The sequence below is a fragment of the Opisthocomus hoazin genome, chromosome 3 (assembly GCF_030867145.1).
Source record: "Opisthocomus hoazin isolate bOpiHoa1 chromosome 3, bOpiHoa1.hap1, whole genome shotgun sequence".
NCBI lineage: Eukaryota > Metazoa > Chordata > Aves > Opisthocomiformes > Opisthocomidae > Opisthocomus > Opisthocomus hoazin.
This window is the reverse complement of record NC_134416.1, coordinates 59,246,517-59,266,901: the sequence shown is the minus strand read 5'-3', so window position 1 is coordinate 59,266,901 and position 20,385 is coordinate 59,246,517. Positions and strand designations below refer to the sequence as shown.

At 37.9% G+C, this 20,385-nt stretch overlaps 1 protein-coding gene across 11 annotated transcripts in view; it reads right to left on the bottom strand.

The window, feature by feature from the left end:
* Window positions 1-20,385, bottom strand: part of PTPRM (protein tyrosine phosphatase receptor type M) — a 499,856-nt gene that overhangs the window by 85,802 nt on the left and 393,669 nt on the right. For 4 of the 11 annotated variants that reach the window (XM_075416445.1, XM_075416447.1, XM_075416451.1 and 1 more), the window contains 5 exons: window positions 12,764-12,915; window positions 10,385-10,459; window positions 10,131-10,157; window positions 6,002-6,013; window positions 5,054-5,241 (listed from right to left, as the gene is read on the bottom strand). In XM_075416445.1, coding sequence (XP_075272560.1) covers window positions 5,054-5,241; window positions 6,002-6,013; window positions 10,131-10,157; window positions 10,385-10,459; window positions 12,764-12,915 — 454 coding nt within the window. The remainder of the gene's footprint in view (window positions 1-5,053; window positions 5,242-6,001; window positions 6,014-10,130; window positions 10,158-10,384; window positions 10,460-12,763; window positions 12,916-20,385) is intronic. The other 7 variants (XM_075416448.1, XM_075416450.1, XM_075416455.1 and 4 more) reach the window with 3 other exon arrangements.

The window sequence follows — 20,385 nt, the reverse complement described above, 5'->3', positions numbered from 1 at the left end:
GGAAAAGCCTTAAAGTTAAAGCTGCACTGAGGAACCTTTTTCTAAACACTGGTATTGACACAGTCCTGTTGGTGACAGTAAGCGAGGCTGATCTGAGCAGGATACCCTTTGCAAATCCTGGCTTTTCGAAGGAACCTCTGGTTTTGAGATAATGGAAGCTCAGAACTCCCTGTCATGGAACATAATGTGAAATTGATTTTGCAAGGCTTTATCTACACAAAGTTGCATTGGTTTAATTAAAGGTGTGTTTTTAAATCAATTCTGTTAAACCAGTCCAAGCTCCTGTGTGGACACTCCGAAATCGATTTGAAACTGTCTTATGTCAACTAACCTTAATTTGGCAAAGAATCAATTTACACTAAACAGGCACCAATTTTCACTAATCCAAAAAACAGGTTTAAAAATAAGTCTTATTTAAAATGACAAGATTTTGATGAAATTCTCTGTTTCTGCCCTAGCTATGCCAAGCTATGATGGCCTCCAGTAGCCTAGTCCGTCTGTTTAGGAAGGAGATGAACCTGCTTCTTTGCATCTGTGTGTTTATGGCCTTTTGACAGATCTGGTCCCTGTGAAGGGATACAGTGTAAAGCACTGTGAAGCTAGGGAGTCTAAAACCTAAATGTGGCAGGTGCAAGGAGAAACACGTGATGAATTGTAGAGATCACTTTCACCCTCTTCTTCTATCTATTTTGTTTCTGTAATGCAGAAAGCGGATCAGCAAGGAGCCTCCTTCATCATCAGTAAAAGTGCTCCCCTGCTGTAGGATTGGGGAGCAGCTTAAATAACCCACAATTAGGGTAGAGGCGCATGTGAAATCAGGCCAATGTTATCCTGTCACTCTAAAATTGCTGGAACCAAGCCCAGACCTCCCCTTTCTTAAGGGTCTGGCAGGGGATAGAAAGGATTTTAAAGATCTACTGCAGACCGGCTGTGTGGAATTTTCCCCAAGTTTAAGGATTTCTGTGCAATCCCTTCCAATCATTCACACTCCAGCAGGCAACAAATGAAGGTCTGCATCTGAGTCTTCTTTCTCTCCTTCTCTGGAGATATTCAAGACCCGTTTGGACAAGGTCCTGTGCAGCCTGCTGTAGGTGACCCTGCTTTGGCAGGGGGGTTGGACTAGATGACCCACAGAGGTCCCTTCCAACCCCTACCATTCTGTGATTCTGTGATTCTGTGAGTCTGCGCCTTACAGAGATGTATCCACGTTATTTCCACACCTGAGACACGCACGGGAAAATGGGTGGTGAACCTGCTACTGATGCGCCGCTACGGACACATCGGTGTTTGCCCTCGTTCTACAGGCACTGCGAGCCACAAAACCAGAAGCTGCACCGCTACATCCAAGAGCCAGGGCCTGATCCTGCCCTAGGGAATACAAGTCTTTGCAGACACCATCGCAGGACTAGGGCCAGGCTGTGGGATGTTTCCCTGCTGACATTCAGCCAAAGTCTTATCAGTGATGAGAGCCCAAGTACCTCAGCTCCTCCCAGAGGGAGAACAGAAGGGCGCAATCCTGCAAAGTACAGTGCTCCCCCAAGCTCCCCTCTACTGGGAGCTAAAAATACCTAGTATCTCAAGTGGGTAATCCTCATGCAGAGTTGAGCAGTGAGTGACCAAGTACCAGCCCGTCATTGCTTTAAGATGATTTTTGAACCTTTATCCTTTGTGTCGGTTATGTTCCTCCAAAAACTTGAAGCTAACAGGACTTACAACTACATAGATGTGCTTAGATTGTGAACTATAGCCCTAATTAATGAGAATAACGGCCCTAATTATTAAGTTTTATTTTAAAGCACTTAAAACTATGCACGACAGTAAGCACTCTGTATCCTTGCACCCCTCTGAAGTGTTGCTAATGGGTAATATGCTACTTTACTTTCTGTTCAGTTCAACAGATTTATTTTCAGAGTGAATCCTGGGTGAATTTCTCCTGAATCAAACTCTTTCCCTGGTGAGACTATATAATCCTGCTGTCTTGTTAGAGCAAAAATCATCTATGAGACTTCATTCAAAACAAATCCCCTGCCAAACTATTTCTTCCTTTTCATTTGGACAGTTATCCTTCTGATAATTTATACGGAAAAAATTCTTTCACAGTCTAGTTCAACCTTGTAAAGAGGACAGTATCAGTCTGACAGCAGCATAAACAAAGAGATTCGCAGTCTTAGCAGTGCTAGAATATATTGGGCAGTTTTTTGTTGCATATAGAGGAAAAACTGTGATGCTGCAGTAGCTCAAAGGAAAAAAACCCCTCAAAGACACGGCTAGTTATGCTTCATTCTGATTATAAACAATTTCCATGTATAAAGAGGGCTTTTTCAGACTCAGCTGCAGTATTTTAAGTCTCCCTTCCCTACCACTCTTAATAAACTGCAACTTAATGTATTGTACCTATTGGCATTAGTCATGACTACACCTACTGTCTGTAATGGGATGCCATTCATCAGATTGGTAAGCTCAAAATTCAGTGATTTTGCTGGAAACTGTTTGTCAGCAGCACCATTTCATCCGCTGTAGTTAAAAAGCCATGTCACCGATTGCATTACAAATTCCATTTTACAGTCTTTTTTTTTTTTTTTTTCATAAATTAATTGTAGCTTTCCTCAAGGCTTAATGCTGGTATAAAAGGTTTTGGCTGATGAGTAAATCTTTTCCAAAGACAAGAATTTTCAATTCTATCATTTTTAAGTAACAGTGGCATAAAAAAATTCACAGGAACAAACTTGTTTAAGTCAGGTACACAAATTAAAGTTGACAAGTGATCAGCTCCTTCTGGGAATGAATTGTTTTCTACGTTTTAGGGGAAAAAATGTCATCAGTGACTTTGGAAGAGGCCTGAAGCACAGGCTTTGGAAGTCTAATACTACAAATACCAGTTTAAACAATTACATATTTAAGCAATTGTTATAACATGGAGATGGCATGACAAAGCACAAACTTCAAAAAAACCCCAAGTCTTGTAAAATGCAAGCAGTATGCACATCTGTGAAAACTCAGCAATGTACTAGTAATTGTATTAATCATCCTGAAGGGCCTGCAACAGTGAATACATTAGTTCCTACCTTTAAAACTTAAGCCTGGTATATTGAGCCTCTAGGGCAGTGCACATTTGCGCATGCCCAAAAGATAAATCGTTGCTTGCCCCACAGGGTGGAAGTAATTTAAATGACTTTTGCTGGTTGTCCTCCTCCCTTCTCTTTCTATCAGATGAAAGAATGAGCAGGGATCTTTTTTTTGCTGGCTTCTACTTTGAGAAGACAGAGTTCAAATTGAATCTGTATCACTCTGCTTCTCACTGGCTATGTCAGAGTCACATCATGGCAAGACCCATTTACACCTGTTCCTCCGATTTCTCACATTCTAGTTTCCAAGAAAATGAAATCTAGGGCTGTGTACTGCGTTGGAGATGCAGTGCAATTAGGACAGGTTCCTCAACTGGACAAATTGACAGGCAGGTTACTCAACAGGACAAATGAACAGTACCACATACAGAGGCAGCGACAGGACTCCGTCAGGTGTACCCTGCTCCTGGAAATGGGGGGATGGGCTGCTGGTAATCATTATTTGCTTTCTAGACCACACAGCAGGGAACTTTCTTTTTTAAAAAAAATCTAATCACATCATCTTGGATCATAGTCCATATAATGTATTAAAAGTTAACAGAGTATCTCAGAGGTGACACCTTCAAGTCCACCTAGAGATCTGATCCCACAAGGTCTTATGCAGTGCATCTTCCTACCTGATCAGTCAAAATTATGTCACAAATTCTCATACACTCCTATGACAATTGTGGCGATTTAAAGTCCAACCTCATGGATCAATCTTATGTATTTTTACTCTGTGAAGTAATGTATTTATGCTACTTGTTTTTTGGGTTCAAATCCACTGAATTGTAATATTGTGGGAAACTACTCGCTGGTAGATGTCTTATCAACCCATATTTGAGCATTCCTGTACGTGAAAATCATTCACAGGAATAAATTCTTTACAATCTGAGCTAAAAGGCAGAGAAAAGTGGACAAAGGAAATTCACTTTACACCCTAAATATTAAAATATTGGACCTAAGCAGATTTTAAAGGGTCTCAAATTCTCCCTCACATTAGACAAGGAACCCAGCTTGATAAGTCTCTGCTCCTTCAAATTTATAATTCGGATGAGAAGCAGTGTGTTCCTGAGACTCTTCAGCAAAACTAAGTTTTTGAACTCAGGCATAATACTACCATTAATTTTGGGCATGAGAGCAAGTTCTGCTTGTTTTTGCTTTTTTCACTTAGCAAACTGACTCATCTCACAAGGAAGACAGGATCTGCAGTGCAATGTGCTGCGTTCATATTCTATTTGCCAGGATGTAGCGGTCATGACATTTAAAACTAAGATGATAACAGGGAGGAACAGGTCACTCTAGCATGAAATGAAGAAACAGAAGTTGAATTAAAAAAAAAAAAAACAAAAAAAAAAAACGAAAAAAGAGAGACCATAAGTTCATATGAAAAATAATGAGGATTAGAGGTAGCCTCCAGGTAGCGGGAAACCGTTCAGACACAACAGAATAAATTTTACAGCCCTATGAGCCTCTCTGAAGACTTGCACACTTCCTCTCAATGACAAATACTATTCTATTATTCCAAGAAATACTGCTTGTAGAACTTGATTTCTAAGCTAATATCATGTTACAGGTAAACTGTGACTACATAATCTGTAATGTAGAACTTTGGAAAAAAACTATATTCTTCAACAGTAAAAGAAAAATATGACAAGCTGTGGGAGAATGCTAGTGGATCTGCTTTTTGAATATACAGCTTTATGCAATTAGAATTAGGCAGAGATTTCCAAGAAAGATTTTTATGTCTCAATCCTCATCCTGGCTGGTTACAATCAGAACATTTGTCCACTGTAGAAATGATCCTTTCCATTCAGTATCTTCCCTCGCACAGCAGTTGGCTTACTTGGTTGAGTAATTATTCTTCCCGTTCTGTGGTACAGGTAGCAGACAGATAAAGCCAACAGTGCAGAAGACATAACAATCAGATCATTAGACCTGACACTTACTTCATACTCCTCTTTGAATCCATAGCCTTCTGCACACTTCATTTGAGTGATGTGCTGCAGCAAGTCAGCTACACGGATGGCGGGATGAAGCTGTCCGGTCTGGTAGGGTACATCCACTGGATCTCGCTTCTTGTAGGTATGGGATTGGACCAGGCTGCTTGTGTCACTGACCATCGTATGGGTTTCATCTAGGAAAAAGAGTATTTCATAATGTACTGGCTCATTTTCACTTACTAATAGAAATAAAAATCACACAGATTTCTAGAGGAATGGCAGAAATCTGACACCATCAGCATTGCTTCTGTCTGTGAAGGCTACACCAGAAGAACAGGAAATCCATGGAGCAGTTTACACAGGGAAATTGCAAGACTGATTGGAATGAGGCAAAGTCCATGGTTCTACAATGAAAGCATTGCAGAGCAGTCCGAACTCTAATATTGTTTTAAATATCACTAGCTGATTACAAACAGGTTTTACATTAGGCATTTGGTTCTAAACTGCATAGAAGTTTCATTCTGAAACTTCAACAAGTCCCATGGAATGAAATTGGACTTGTATTCTTCTTAGACTACTGAAGTGCTGTATTTTACACTGCAAATTTAGAGCAAATGTTTGGAGTGAGCAAAATAAAAAGATGCACAAAATGGCTTATGGTTTCATCAAGCTAGGACTGCAATGGAAATGTGTATCTGATACAACATTTGGAGACAAACTACGAGAGGACAAATGCAAAGGATCATCTGATCAGGAAAAATGTCTTGACTGGCTGCTGAACATGCTTTAGGACCACGGTATATCATGAGCCATCACATGAGGCATGGAATGTTATATGTCAACTGACATGCAAGCCAACAAACAGGAGAGCCCAGTGGGCCGGTTAAAATTTTTATGAGACACATACTCTCCCAACCCTCCACATCTCTTCCATGGGGCAAATGGGCAACTTACCATTGATTGGCACTTTTAAGAAGATACATATCAGGAGAAAAAAAGAGGAGGAGAAAAAGGAAACAGTGCATAAGCAACAGTACTACATTAATAATTACAGGTAATTTTATGTTTGTAATTTAGTCTTTACAGAGTGATTTCCTAAATGAGTCACATTCTGATCTCAGTTTCACAGTATAAACTAAATGGACTGAAATCAAGGTATCTTACTGTGAGTCAATTCACACAGATGCAACTGAGATCAAAACTTCTACTTAGCAGTAAACAGACAGATGCGAAAGCGCACTCTACCTAAGGAAGCAATATGACTTCCTCTTTAGATGGAATTTTAAAAATTTGCTCAGACTTGACAAGAGAAAAAAAAGAACCCAAATTCTAAGGTCATCACAAATATTTATTCTGTTTACCCAAATAATAATTATACATGTCTCAAAGAGTTTTCGATTTTTAACTGAAATTGTAAATATGGTGCTTTGACTTATTCAAACTACTCCTCACTGACTGCATACTAAACATAGCAAGGGGTTAATAAAAATACTATATTTATTAAAAATTATTACTTTGTAAAATATGTTGTATGAAAGGGAAGCATTTAAATAATATTTCCACATTCATAAGTTAGAAATATTATAGCAGAAAGTTCCACAAATACGCTGGATGAATAGGTCCCAGATTCTCATGTACACCCCAAAAATACTACCACACCTCATTAAAGGTGAGATTCTGGTATTAGTTATACCACTGAAAACTGATGTTAAAGCCACAAAGCTCAATGAATCATATTTCAAGGGTGATTTTCGGTTCTCTCAATTCACACTGATACTAAGACACGTGAAATCTGCTCCTCAGTAAGCATACAGTCATTATGAAATGTGCATTTAAACCTAGGCCAAAAATAACAGAGAAAAAATGATGGGTATGAGTATGGGCATTTCACTACATTTCCTGTCAGTTTGCTAACCTGATTGAATGCAAAGGAAAGGGATTCATCTTTTAGTCATAAAATCTGACAATTTTTTTCTAATGTGTGATAAAATTGTACTGCAAAACACCTTGGGATGCATGGCATGAAGCGTGGTATACAAGTGTAGGTACAGTATGTTGCTGTTGAAATGGCACCTGAAAACTACAAGGTGGCTAAGACACAAAAGACAAAAAAAGTGTAGGAAGTTGATAATGATTTTTTGAGTGGCTTATTTCAATTTTAGAAACAGGTTAGAAAACTTGGGGTTTTTTTTTGGAAACTACAAAATTCCTTGTAACACAGAATGTAAGTAACTAAGATGAAGGCAAAGCTGCCAGATAGCAGGGTCCTGTGCTACGAAAGCAGCGGTTTCATCCTTATGTATCTTTTTCCTGTGAGCTCCTTTACTTTAGGGTAATTTTCCTCTCTCCATCTCTTATAGCTCATTAATACTATTTTTCTCTTTTTGGGAGTGGTCTTTTAAGTTGTTTGAAATAAAGTGTTTTAAATCCTTGGTTTGTATGGTACATTAGCAGTCATGTATATTTTATTTTTTTGCTTTGCCTTTGAGCACTGTAGCATGAGCTTTTCAGGCCTTACAGTCCACTGTTTTTCAAACGGTGAGCTCCTCCAGATGATGCAGTGTTCACATGCAATGAGAAGTTTGTCCAGGTTATATACTCTTACAGCTGCAGTTGTTCTACTTTCCACTTGCTCATTCCCATAGAGATGTACAACACTTATCAAACAATGTATTTATTCAACTAGCTAGATGAACTCATGGCATGGAAAGTATCTGGAAACCCAGCCCAAGGTCTTTTCTGGGCTGGGAATCTTTTCTTTCTCCAATTTCAGAAACATGCACATCACTGATACTACACAAACATGACCTACACTCACGCTCAGCAACTATAAATTTCGCCACTGTCATGTAAAGTGTTTTTTTTCAAATCTCAGGCTTTCACTTAGGTTATTAGGCTAAATATGAAAGTTTTCCCTCAAATGTAAGAAAATTTCTTCCTATCTGAAACTGAGCAGTCAGACTGTTGCCTTTTGCGTCATTTAAAGAGTTCATCATTAATTATCAGTCTTATTTTTTTTTCAATTGGCTGAGACGTTCCTAACTTGCATGAATAGTCCAAAGATCTTGCTGTACATAAATCTGGAAATGGTGTGTTGTGGCCTTTCTAGTAGATTTTGAAAACTAAACTTAACCATCCACCAGACCTGTACCCTTCCAAGGAGGTCACACTGAAGAGTTCATTTAGTTCTAACTATACAGGCTTGACCCTGCAGTCTAACACAACTTCTTCGGACACTGGAAAATGGCAAGAGCAGGTATTAGTTGCAGTTAAAACCCAGCATATTTTGTTAACAGCTGTATTCCTCTACCAGCTCAAGCACTGCTAATTTGATTTACCTCAGGTGAAACACTATTCCTACACACACAGTCATAAGCACATTTTGGGAGAGAGACCTGGTCTGAATGGAACACCACTAATAAATTTTCAACATATAAGGTTACAAAAATATTCATTTTCCACAACGAAATAACTGGAAGATTGTCTGAGATGAGTAAGCACAGGGTGCTACAGTAGACCATAAAATACATATCTAACTAATTCAAGATTTTACAGACTTGATAAAAGCAAAGATTTTTTTTCCCAGTGTGTGTTTGTCTAATATCTGAATTACTTGTTTAGAGATTATTTCTTCTGGGAAAAAGACCTAACAAACAATTTTATCATTACTTTTATACAGCAAAAGATCACGAAAAAAAAAATATCAGAGAAGCCATTAACTACAACTTAATAATCCAGATAGGAAATCTCAAAGTTTTTCTCCTGATAATAGTACTTTTCTCCTTGTCCACCCACAAGGTCAGAAAGAATATCTCCTGGATGAAGCACTGAATGAATGCTAAAGCACACAAAAAAATCTAACATCTCAGGCAGTTAAAAGGCACTGCAAATTTCATTTGCATGCAGATTATTACATTGTTACAGTTACTACCATTACCTTCTTCCAGATTTACATAATGTATAAAAACGCAGAAGTTCCTTCTCCAAGTTATCACACTGAAATGCACTGTGCTAAATATTCTTTCATAATAACAAATTTTCAAGATCACCTTTCTAAACTTCTACTTCTTATATGCTTCACTCTACTTCTACTTAAGCCTGTTTAACTTACAGTTTAAGGGCAGGAATTAGTTAAGGGTCTTACATTTTTTACAGTGATTTGAAGAAAAAGGAGGAGAAAGAAAAGTATTTGTAAAAATATGTCATTGTAAAAACAGTTAGTAGATAGGCTTAACATTGGAGTTTGAATTCTTGCTACAGTGCACTGTTATATTTTGACCTACTATTTAAAAGAAATCTCCCTGTTTAGTTTAAAGTTAGTATGGGAAGGAGGTATAAATGAATACAAGCCACAAAGCGGTTAGTTACTTAAGCACCGAAAATGCAATAGCTCCTCATGCTTATTGTTCTATCACTGTGCAGAAATCTCTATTTTTGATACTGGACAACAGCAGATTCCCCACAGAAATGCTTTACACTTCAGCTCTATGTTTTTAACCTACAGTTCTACTGTTATATTTCATTGCTGTGACACCTAATGCATAACAAACTATATACTCTGTCATGTTATCACTTTGCTGTTCAAAATACCATCTCTCCTCTGCAACTTCACTTTGACAAGCATGTCAGAAACTGAGCAGCATTGTGAGAAGAAATGATAGCTGGTGGATGGCCAAAACCTTATTTTGTCTGATTTTCTCTATCATGAATAGTCTAATTAGGGAAAAATGTTATTTTTAAGAAGTGGCATCTTCGGTTCTGAGATAAAACGGAAAAAAATGAGGGAAACTATTTGAATTGCTGTGATAATCAAATTCTTTTGTGTCACTCCAAATACATGCATAAACATTTCCTTGCAAATCCACTTGTTAAAATTATTTCTGTCTTTTCTCCCCTGACTTGCACTATGACAGTAGTAATCAAGCCTGATAACTGCCCTCAGCACTCTCAGTGTAGCCAAGCCTACCACCCCTCCTTTTAGCATAAAACTCCAGCTTTTTTGCATACTATTGTCTGTACCCCGAGAACTGTGACTTTCTAAATTACTTCAGCAACAAACTTTGATAAAGGGAAATGTTCTCACCTAAAATTGCAGTTGGCACAAATGGATCTGTCATACATCATAAGCAGGTCAATGCAGAAAAGGTGAAAAGAGAGAGAACAGTAAATGACTGATAAATGTTCCCGAGTTTTCTTTCAGCAAGCTACTGTAAGCAACCGTTATGTTGCTTATGTATGTATTAAATTTCTATGGCAAGAAGTATAATAACATAATGAAATATGCTTTTATTATGAAAAGGTCTATATATGGTGGAAACCAAGAAAAAAATCGGTTACCTGGGTAATAAGAATTAGGCACTGTTGTGCTCAATGTGTTAGTTTTCATTGTAAATGAAGATGGTGAAGATACAGCTGCAAAGAGAAACAAGGTTGGTTAGAGAGAGCGAAGTGATTATGTGGCTATTTAAGCTGAGTGATACAGCGTATGTGATTGACTTGGTTTAGAGTCTGTCCTGTTGTGTTTGTTGCACTGGAATCAAGAGCCAGGGAAAACCAGGAGTGTCTAGTGAATAAAATAGCTCACTGAATTTGATCAGGTCTCTAAAAAGAAATGTCATCAGAGAAAGCGTTTTGATCGGTGATGACAAATGTACATCTTAAATCACAACACTAGACTGAATACTGATGCTTGAAGAAAGACATCATAACAACAGGTGTTTTTGAAAGAAGCTTTGATCATTAGTAAGTTTACTTAATAATATTGTAAATACCGCATGCAAATATTCTACTATAGTTCATTTTTTCTTCTCCTCTTTTTTGATTTTTACAGGATTTTTTACATTTTACAGGATGTTCAGCCCCAGAGTCATTAAAGGCTTTTAAGCAAAGCTCATTGAAAATTCAGTCTTAGTTGCTTGTCTACATAGCTTGAATTCAGTCGGATCGGTGAATGTAAGCACATTCTGGATACCCATAAACAGACCAGCAGGAATTTGTGAAACGAAAGTAGAACTGAGGAAGACAGGATCTGCTGGATGAGAAGGAGTGAGTTTACTCCTGCTGGCTTTCATCCGCCTTTTTTTTTGGTTGATCTTCTAGGGCATACAGTTGCCAGCCCTTGTTAAGATGGAGCTGTTTGAAAACTGGCTTAAACAACACTGACAGTTGTCACTTATTCTATAAATTAATATATCTGAGACTACTTTCCTTTGATTATTTCTCCTGAATCACTGGATGGAAAGAACAGAGCGGTACTCCTTTTGGGTATGGATGCAGAGATTAGCTGAGGTCAGGGCCGTTGCAGCTAATAAAACTGCCTAGATACAGAATGCAGCCAGAATCATAAACTTTCACAGAACTAGGAATGTTCTAAATCTCTTGAGTACACGGCCTTATACAAACATTATTCCTAAAGACTGTCAGCCTGCTTCTCCTGGTGATCACATTTCTTACGGAAAGTCGTCTTAGAGGTTCTAGCCCTCAAGTGGTAGAAAATACTTGCTATGTCAATAATTTCAAATTGGCTTAAGGTGCTTTACAGGATTTAGTCCCAGGAACCCATTGCAGCTTCTTTGGTTGTTGTGACCACTCGGTAACACCATTGGAAAACTACATCAGGATGATGGAAGATGAAGTCAAACTTCGTGATTGCTTCACAGAAGTAAGCAATCTCATTAACTGCAATGGTATGTTCTCATCAGAAGGGCAAGTCAGATTTTGAAAGATCTATTTCAAAGCAATTTCAAAAGTAACTCAAATGCAAATTAACATCGCAAATTCTGAGCCTAATCCAGCTGAGAGAAGTCTCCTTGTATAAACCTCACAGAGTGTTTGTACAATCGAGCTCGTCAAAGTAAGTTCTTAAGCATATTATTGAAGGGTGGGAGTTGGGCCTTGCATACTGTTAGTACTTGAAACAAAATTCAGTCTTTGACAAATTCTGAAGATGTTCAAAAACACTGGTATACAAGAAAAACTGAGGTTCCTTAAGAACTACAAGAAACAAGGAAGTTTTTGAACTTAGTCATTCTTTTTTCATGCTTTTCAACAATTATAAAAAACTACTGCTTTTTCTTGGTCTTTGCTTAGTTCTAACCCCCAGACAGAAGTGAGTCCTTGAATAAAATGCTAATATAGGAAATTTTATGTCCCAAATTTTATTTATTTTCAGGGTAGATCCAAGAAGACCCAGGATATTAGAGAATCTCTTATGAAATTGCAGAACAGATAATTCCACTGAGTTCTTCCTTTGCACAAGCAACAGAAAGAGCGTCATCTAGAATTGGAAATAATAAGACAATCAGATCACCACTATTAAGTTATGACATTCAAAAATAAATTTCACCTAAAAAAAAAGAAGTGAGCAGGGGAAGCATCTGAAGGACTTGAGAAAGCATGAGGGACATAAAATTTTTAACATAATAGAGACTGGAAAAAGGTAGAACTACAGCTGTTTCAGTAATGTCTTTGCTCTTCTGCAGAAGAAAAGGATGGATAGAAAAAAGCTCAATTATCCTTATTATTTTTAAAGAAGTCTGTTCTTGATGTCTGACTGTCTTGTTCATTCGAATACACACTGCAATGTGCTGCACAGTGGGAAACTCTGGGTCCCATGGATTTTCCATGACTGAGTAATGAGGAATATTTTAAAAACCATTTGCACCTTTCTTCCACCTTCTAAAAAAAACAAGAAAGAAAAGGAAAGAAAAAACTTACATCTCCCATTTAGATTGTGCGTGTCCATGAAAGAGAAAGCTTCATCACAGTTGGTGCCTTGCTCAGTGTAGCTTTTATCCATTGAATTCACCATCACTGTCATTTCCTGCCGTGTACTACTCAATGTCTCTTTCCGCTTTTTAGCCAATTTTCTTAAGAAATGAATGTTGAGGAAAAAAAAGACAAAAAAAAAGACTCAATGAGCAGACATAGTCTTCATCTTGTTTAGATCAGTATTGTAGTTTGTAACCACACTATTAAGCAACATATTTACAATTATTCCTGCATTACTGGAAACTTAAATTGATTTCACACTCATGTCTTTCAGCAGCATCTGATAATCGAGGGATAGTTGCCAATGCCATGACTTACTGTGAACTGTACCTTCATCCTCGAGGACCACCACTGAATTAAAAGGGACTACTTGGATACAAAGGTGATGTGAGCTACTGTATCAGAGGCTACATCTGTTTAAATATGCAAATAAAAATGATAGAAGGGAAGATTTCACTGGAACTGACAAATCAACAACTATTTTCACTTCATACGTGTACAACTGGATGATTCTAATTGTCTGGGGCTGTTTCACTGAGACACCACATAATACAGCTAACTGGTTTACATCATACTTTATAGTATATGTTTGATCTCAACATACTTCGCACAAGCAAGTGACATTTTAAATTGACTTGCATTTCTAAAGACTATTTTCTGTCACTCTTAATTTCAGAAGAATTATTCACAACAGTGAGTTGCTTCTCAGCAGGACTGACTGGCCTGTCAGAGACAAGATCTTGATTCTGATACTATAATAGTAATTCATTAAGCTATAGAACTGCTTTGGATGTATATGCCTCTTTTTTCCAGATCTGTCTGTTTCTGTCTAAACTAAAATCTCACTCTGTCTCCCCTAGAGTTATGCTTAGATAACATCACAAAATAACATGTCCAAGACTCTTAATTTTTCCTTCAAGCTCTGTCAGATGTCTGTGATCGTGATGATGGTGGACTCCATGCCCATTTGGCTTGTTTCCCTGACCTACGACTCTGCCTTAGACCAAGCCTTTCTCCAATTCCTTGCCTACAGCCTCCATTTAAATTTTCCAGATTCCTCCTGTATAGTATCTTTAAGGTATGGGTTTTACACAGAAATAACTGCTTGACAGACTCTGATCTTCTCATATCTGTTCATTCAAGGACTTTTCCTCTGTGGAAAACATAATGATCCAGCTCATATCTGTCCACCAGAAAGATCTTCTAGATATCTTCAAGCACAATTTATAGGAGCTTATTATCTCATCTATGTTTCCTTCCACTTCTAGAGGCCTACTGCATTAAGCATAACCAACTTGTGCTAACTCTTAAAGCCTGTGTCTTTGTTAACTCTCATTCAGTATGTAAAAATGATTCCCACCCCAGATAAAAATTTTATACCAGCCTCCACTAGATTTTCAAACAAGCACGTTTGTCTCCCCTCGTGTTGCATGGGAGGAGCTTTCTGTAAACCTCCCTACTGATAGCTCACTATTCTGCTTCAAATCCCTGCCTGCAGACACCCTTTTCAAACGACTGATATTACTGCTCATTATGCTGATCAGTATTGCCTCAAAGTCTCCCATGTACCCCATCTACCTGTTGTCTCTTATCTTACACCTAGATAACAAGCCATTTGGGCAGGAGCTATGGTTGTGTTCTGTACCGATACAGTACCAAGCTCAGCAGTATCTTAGTCTGTGACTAAAGCTCAAAAGGCCTTTGAAACTAAAGTCTTGTTGTTAATAGAAGTAGTAAGTGCATGCATGGTGTTGGGTCATATTGCATGCAAAAGTATTTAGGGTGACATGTGGCCTTCAATAAGCTGCTGGATTGCCACTCCATTCATGACAGCGTGTCCCCATGACTGAAAGCAACTGAAGTACTCTGCCCTAAAAACCTGCTAAGAGTACCTTCAGTAATGAGCAGTGTGTGCCTCTTTGCTCATCTCAGCTCAGAAGTTACCTGCGTTAGTCACTAGAGCTGCCATGAACACACTAGTTTGCGACAGATGCTGAGAAGGAGAGCGCTTATGGTCAGCTGGATGTCAGCTACTCACGGGACTCTGCACTACCCTAAGCATTTAGATGTGCAACAAAAACCCATCAATAAATGCTCATTACTATGGATTTCAAAATTCACTAATGTTAATATTACAGTCTAGCCAAGAAAGAGTGCAAGATAAATAGTAACAAGTCACATCCTACCTGCAGATGAAGTTTAACTCCCGATTTTGTGATTTTTGATGGACAGCAAAAATAACTCCTGAACAACGGTTTTGTTTCTCAGTTTTCATTTTATTTTAGTTTAAGGAGATTAAATGGAGAAACTTAACAAGTCCCTTTCTGATCAACACTAATTTACTTTGTAGACTTCGTAACAAAACTGGTTATTACTTCACAGTGCATAAACACAGAAGGGACCATTAGATAATCTAGTCCGAACTTTTTTATATCAGAGACAGGAAAATTTCACTCATGTACCATAAATAAAACAAAACTTGTATATCTTTGCATCCTTAAATCTCCCCCCTCCTTCGTATCTGATTGTAATTAATAAGTAATATAGTATTTCAAGTAGAATCTGAGATGTATCTCCAAACACATGAACAACTCAATGAAAGGACGGGCTTATCAAAGTGATAACACGAAATGGATGTATTTTTACCTCTTTCCACCTCAGATGGATGGCAACACACTACGTCATGCATAGCTCCTCTTCTGAGCCTCTTTAGCCTTGAGCTGAAAGCACATACAGCTACTCCCGCCACCTGCCAACCATGGGCAACTCCCAGCATAGCTGGGTTGTGGAACCAGAACCTGCACAGTGACAATGACAGCATCCACAGCATGGTCACTGAAACTTCATCCATAAGGCACGTATCGTACTTATTTCACAGCTGTGCAGACCATAGGGAAGCACTTCAGGACAATTCAGCACTAGAGCAATGCTTCAGGAAGGCAGAAGCAGCTTTTTGTCACAAGCCTTCCCTCTCTTCAGCCTGGGATCAGCAGCTTCTCTTTAACCAGCTGCCAGTCCAATTAGCTATCTAGACATCGCACTCTCACTGAAGCCAGGAAACTGCTTTCCCTTGTCCAGCAGTGGACCTGCGAGTACCATCTCCATCCACAGAACCTTTAATCGCTGTCAATCTCATAAGCTCAGCAATTTCTCCAAGAACTCTTGTATATGCACAATGTACTGCTGAACAGGTAACAACACTTACTTAACAAGCTTTTTAAAGAAAAGTTACTAGGAGAATTGCCCTGGGCAACATTATAGTGATACTGATCCATATGCGAAAATCCACCAGGTGGTAAAACATACGACACCAGGCACTCAGTGGGATTATGAAAAACCCCCATGCTCCGTAGGGTGCACATCTCAAGCATCTGCTGTTACAGGCAATATCCTTTAATTTACAGTAAAAATTGTATCCTACCCAAGGAAAGCCAGAGTTCTTGCTTATTACACCAACAACACAAAGCTCAAATTTTATAAAAATTCAGCTAATTTTCTTAAAGTAATTACGCTAACATTTTCTCATTTCCTTCATTTTTGGTTCCGGTCCCATAATCAAGCTATAGCAGATTGTTTTTATGACAGTAACAACTGTACCGTACTTCTCAATCTGAATCTAATTCTGGAAATAGGTCTTGTGGGAAAAGTTCAAAACTGAAACAACTGTTACAGGAAGAGAGCAATACCAGCCAGACTTTTGTATTGTGAACGAAAACACCCACTGGACTTAGTCAAGTAAACTTTAGCTGAATATAACATTTTTTACATCTGCAGTTTCCAGATATTGCTGACAGTGTTGCAGTGCTGCAGTCTCTGCAACTCATCCATTCCTTGGATCTCTTGATCCCTGGGAGACTCTAGTTATACAAGATCTAAGAAACTTGCACAACCATAGTACTTCACATCACTACCACCACTCATGCTCTTAGATTTGAAGTAAATTTGGACAGAAAAAAAGACTTAAATATCTGATCATCTTCACTCTTGGAAAAGACACTTCATAGCTACTCTGATGTCTCCTCCTTCCTCAAGGAAACGAGATCTACAACCAAAGGAAAAAAAAAACACAGATGGAAGCTGCCATGACGATTACCTAAGATGAAACTCTTTATGTAGGGAAAGCAAAAAAGATCAGCTTACTACAGATAGAGTGTTACCATCACTACATGAGGAAAGACAAGATGCTATACCAGTCTCAGAAAAGAGAAGCCTAATATCCACAACAATCTCAAGACTAGCACAAGAAATTCTGAGAAGTGAGCTGGTGTAATGGTAAAAACATAGTAAAATGCAGAGCAGACAAACATACACGCTCTCCTTAAAAAATTGTATGGGATTTTGGGTATCATCTACTCTCCTCTGTTACAAATATTAATAAAGTCAGCCTAGTAAAATATAAGCCAAAGGTTTCATCACCATCTGTCCCCATTTTATCTGCCACCATGAAACTCTTACATGCTGCACCTTCTCCTGTACAATCCCTTCCAGCTGAAAGGATCACCTTGTAAACTTCTGCAAGCCTGACACAATACCTTTCTCAAAATCCGCCTCCTCTGTGATTTCTCCCTCAAACCCTCCAACAAATGAACGCCAATAACTGCTAAGCGACATTATCAGCCTGTATTTGGTTCATTTTCCATCTACTTATCTGTATCCATTTTCTGTGTCCTGTCTTGACTTCAACAACAAGGTCTTTGAGACCTAGTTTGCCTTTTCCCTTTGTGTTTATAAAGCACTAGGCATAAAGCACAAGGCACAATGGGGCACTACCATAGTTAGAGGAATGTAACAACAGTAAAATAAAAAAAAAAAATGGTGACTGGAGCTGATAACCAGAATCAACTCAGGGCTCTGAAAGAAATGTGCTTTCTATTTTAATTTAGCAATGGTGAAAAAAACTTGTTTATTCGAATCAAGCAAAAGCACTCACTTTCTTCTTGCGAATTCCAAACTGAGTAGTACTCCCCTTTTTTTATCAGTATGGCTCCTTCCTTCCAAGAGAAGAAATTAAATTCCAAGCGAAGCAAGGAGAAACAAGATGCTGCTACTTTCCACAGCTCCAGCAACACACTACCATCACCAAGGGATTAATAAACACAGTGAGATGAAATTTGTAACAGTGCTGCCAAAGGTATTCGGCTGAGTTTTTTCCTTTAATTAATTCAATGAACTATTGCACTTCTTGTAGCTTAGGACAAAATAGCTTCTTCCTATGTATATACTGTTTCAAACTTTACTTCTCTCTTTGTGGACAGGACTCATAAATGGTTCTGATAAAGAAAGGATTGGGAGCTTTAATGCAACCCACCGGTGTGGTGCACTTGTAGCTACAAAAGCTTTTAACAGTTTGCTCACCAAAGCCCTGAAAGAATCTAAACTGTAATCAGAAGGATCCTTTAGTAAAATAATAGCTGGTTAAAAAGATGCAATACAAAGGGTAGGTCTAAATTATTATTTTTCACAACAGAAATGCATTACTAGTGGGTATCCCACAAAGTGCATTTTGGGATTTATACTATTCACCATACACACACTGATCTATGGTAGCGGTGAGCAACATTGTTGTCCACAATTTTTTTGGACAAGACACAATTTTTAATCGGTAGTAAAAACTAGAAATAGGGTTAAAAAGTTACAAATTTATCTCTTGAGGTAGAGTAACTGGATATTCACTTAAGATAAAATTCAGTGTTGACAGATATGAAGCCACGCATATGGGAAACAATAATTCTAATTACATACACACAAGATTGGGTCTATATGACTTCATAAACAACAGAAGAAGGAAATCTGGTAGTCATCAATTCTCTGAAGACAAAAGTTCAGTGCTATATATAGTCAAAAAGGCAAAAGGAAGTCAGAAATGATTAGGTAAGGAATAGAGAACAAAATGAAAAACATCATTAAGCAACTGTATAAATCTATGGAGCTCCCAAATTTTGAACGCTGCATGCAGTTCTGCCATGTGCCTGTCCAAAAAAGATTTTCTCGAACAAGAGAACATATACAGAGAGGTGATGGGAAGATCAAAGGAACAGACCCTACCAGAAGATAAGGAGTCCCCAGTTTAAAGAAGAGGCACTTGAACCGGGAACATGATAAAAGTATATGAAAAAGAAAAGAATGGAGAAAAGTAAGAAATTAAGAAAGATTTACTATTTCTCAACAATGTAAGAACCAGAACCAGAGGATGTACAGAAAATTTCTCAAATATAGAAGTAAATATTTTCACACCAACCAGATAATTATGGAACATGCCACCACAGGACTCTAGGGATACCAGAAGTTAATATCGGTAAAAAAAAATTGATTCAGGGCTGAGTGGAGGACAGTGAATGCATTACCTTATCTTAGCTCTGTTCCTGTGTTCACCTAAAGGTTTGTCACTGGCCTTTGTCACAGACATGCTGTTAAGTCTGGTGGACTTCTAATCTAAAATTTGATGCAATTTTTTATTATATTAACAATCCGAGCACAGATTGTGCAAGAAACAGGATGTAAATACCTTATTTGCCTTTCGAACAATTAGAATTACTCACCTTTTTGCATTGTTTAGGCTACTTATGATACACCAGGCAGGATTAACTCATACATTAATTACTTTGCCCATCTATTTTGGCTGTCTATGATATGCTAAAAGAAGACTCATAATTATTTTGTGGAAAATGCTTTAATCTGAAATCATTTAATGAGCATTACTGATTCAGTGACACTCAGTCTGAAGATGTAATTTAATAAAAACTCTCCACAAGAAGTGTGTAAGAAAGTCTGCAAATGTAACTGACTTAATCCTAGTTCATTGTGGTTTTCTACATTTTTCAGACTCATGTTGTAACTATTTTTTCCTTAACAACAAAACAGTCCTTGTCAATAACTGCAATTGTTTTCCTGTCTTTAGCAATGGGTCCTCTAAGGCAGACCAAAAACCACAGATCACACATCATTGTGAGAATTACATGTGTGCGATGGAGATCACCTTTAGTTCACCACCTCTGGTTTGCAATAGTATACATTTGGTAACATTGAGTATTACTCCAATCTGCAACAGAGAATTCAAAATAATATTTTCTGGTTTTTAGGATATCCTTTTAGGGCTTTTATCCTTTTAGAGTCTCCAATGCCTCATCTGTATTTTTTATGTTACTTTCCAGTGTTAAAAAGTCCTCACAGAAAACAAATTATAGGAACCTGAATAATCCAATTCAACCAAACTGGTAAATTTCTCAATAATTAATTTATCAATAATTAATACTTTTATTCTGCTTTCTATTTCTTATCCAAACAGCAACACGCTGCACGGAACTTCTTCTGTCTCTCCTGAATGGACTGAGACACAAATATGAAGCAACTGAAATCAACTGAGGATGCAAACCAGAAGTAGTATGGTGTTAGTGACAGTGAAGTTCTGCTCATAGAAAACTTCTGTCATTCAATTTCACGTTTATGTGCTTTATATTGAAATGTAATATGCTCAAGAATGGAATTTCACATTGACATTAAACTGTGTACTGTCAACACTATCAGACAAGAAATAAAGATAGGAGAAGTATTTTTCAAGGCACTATGTT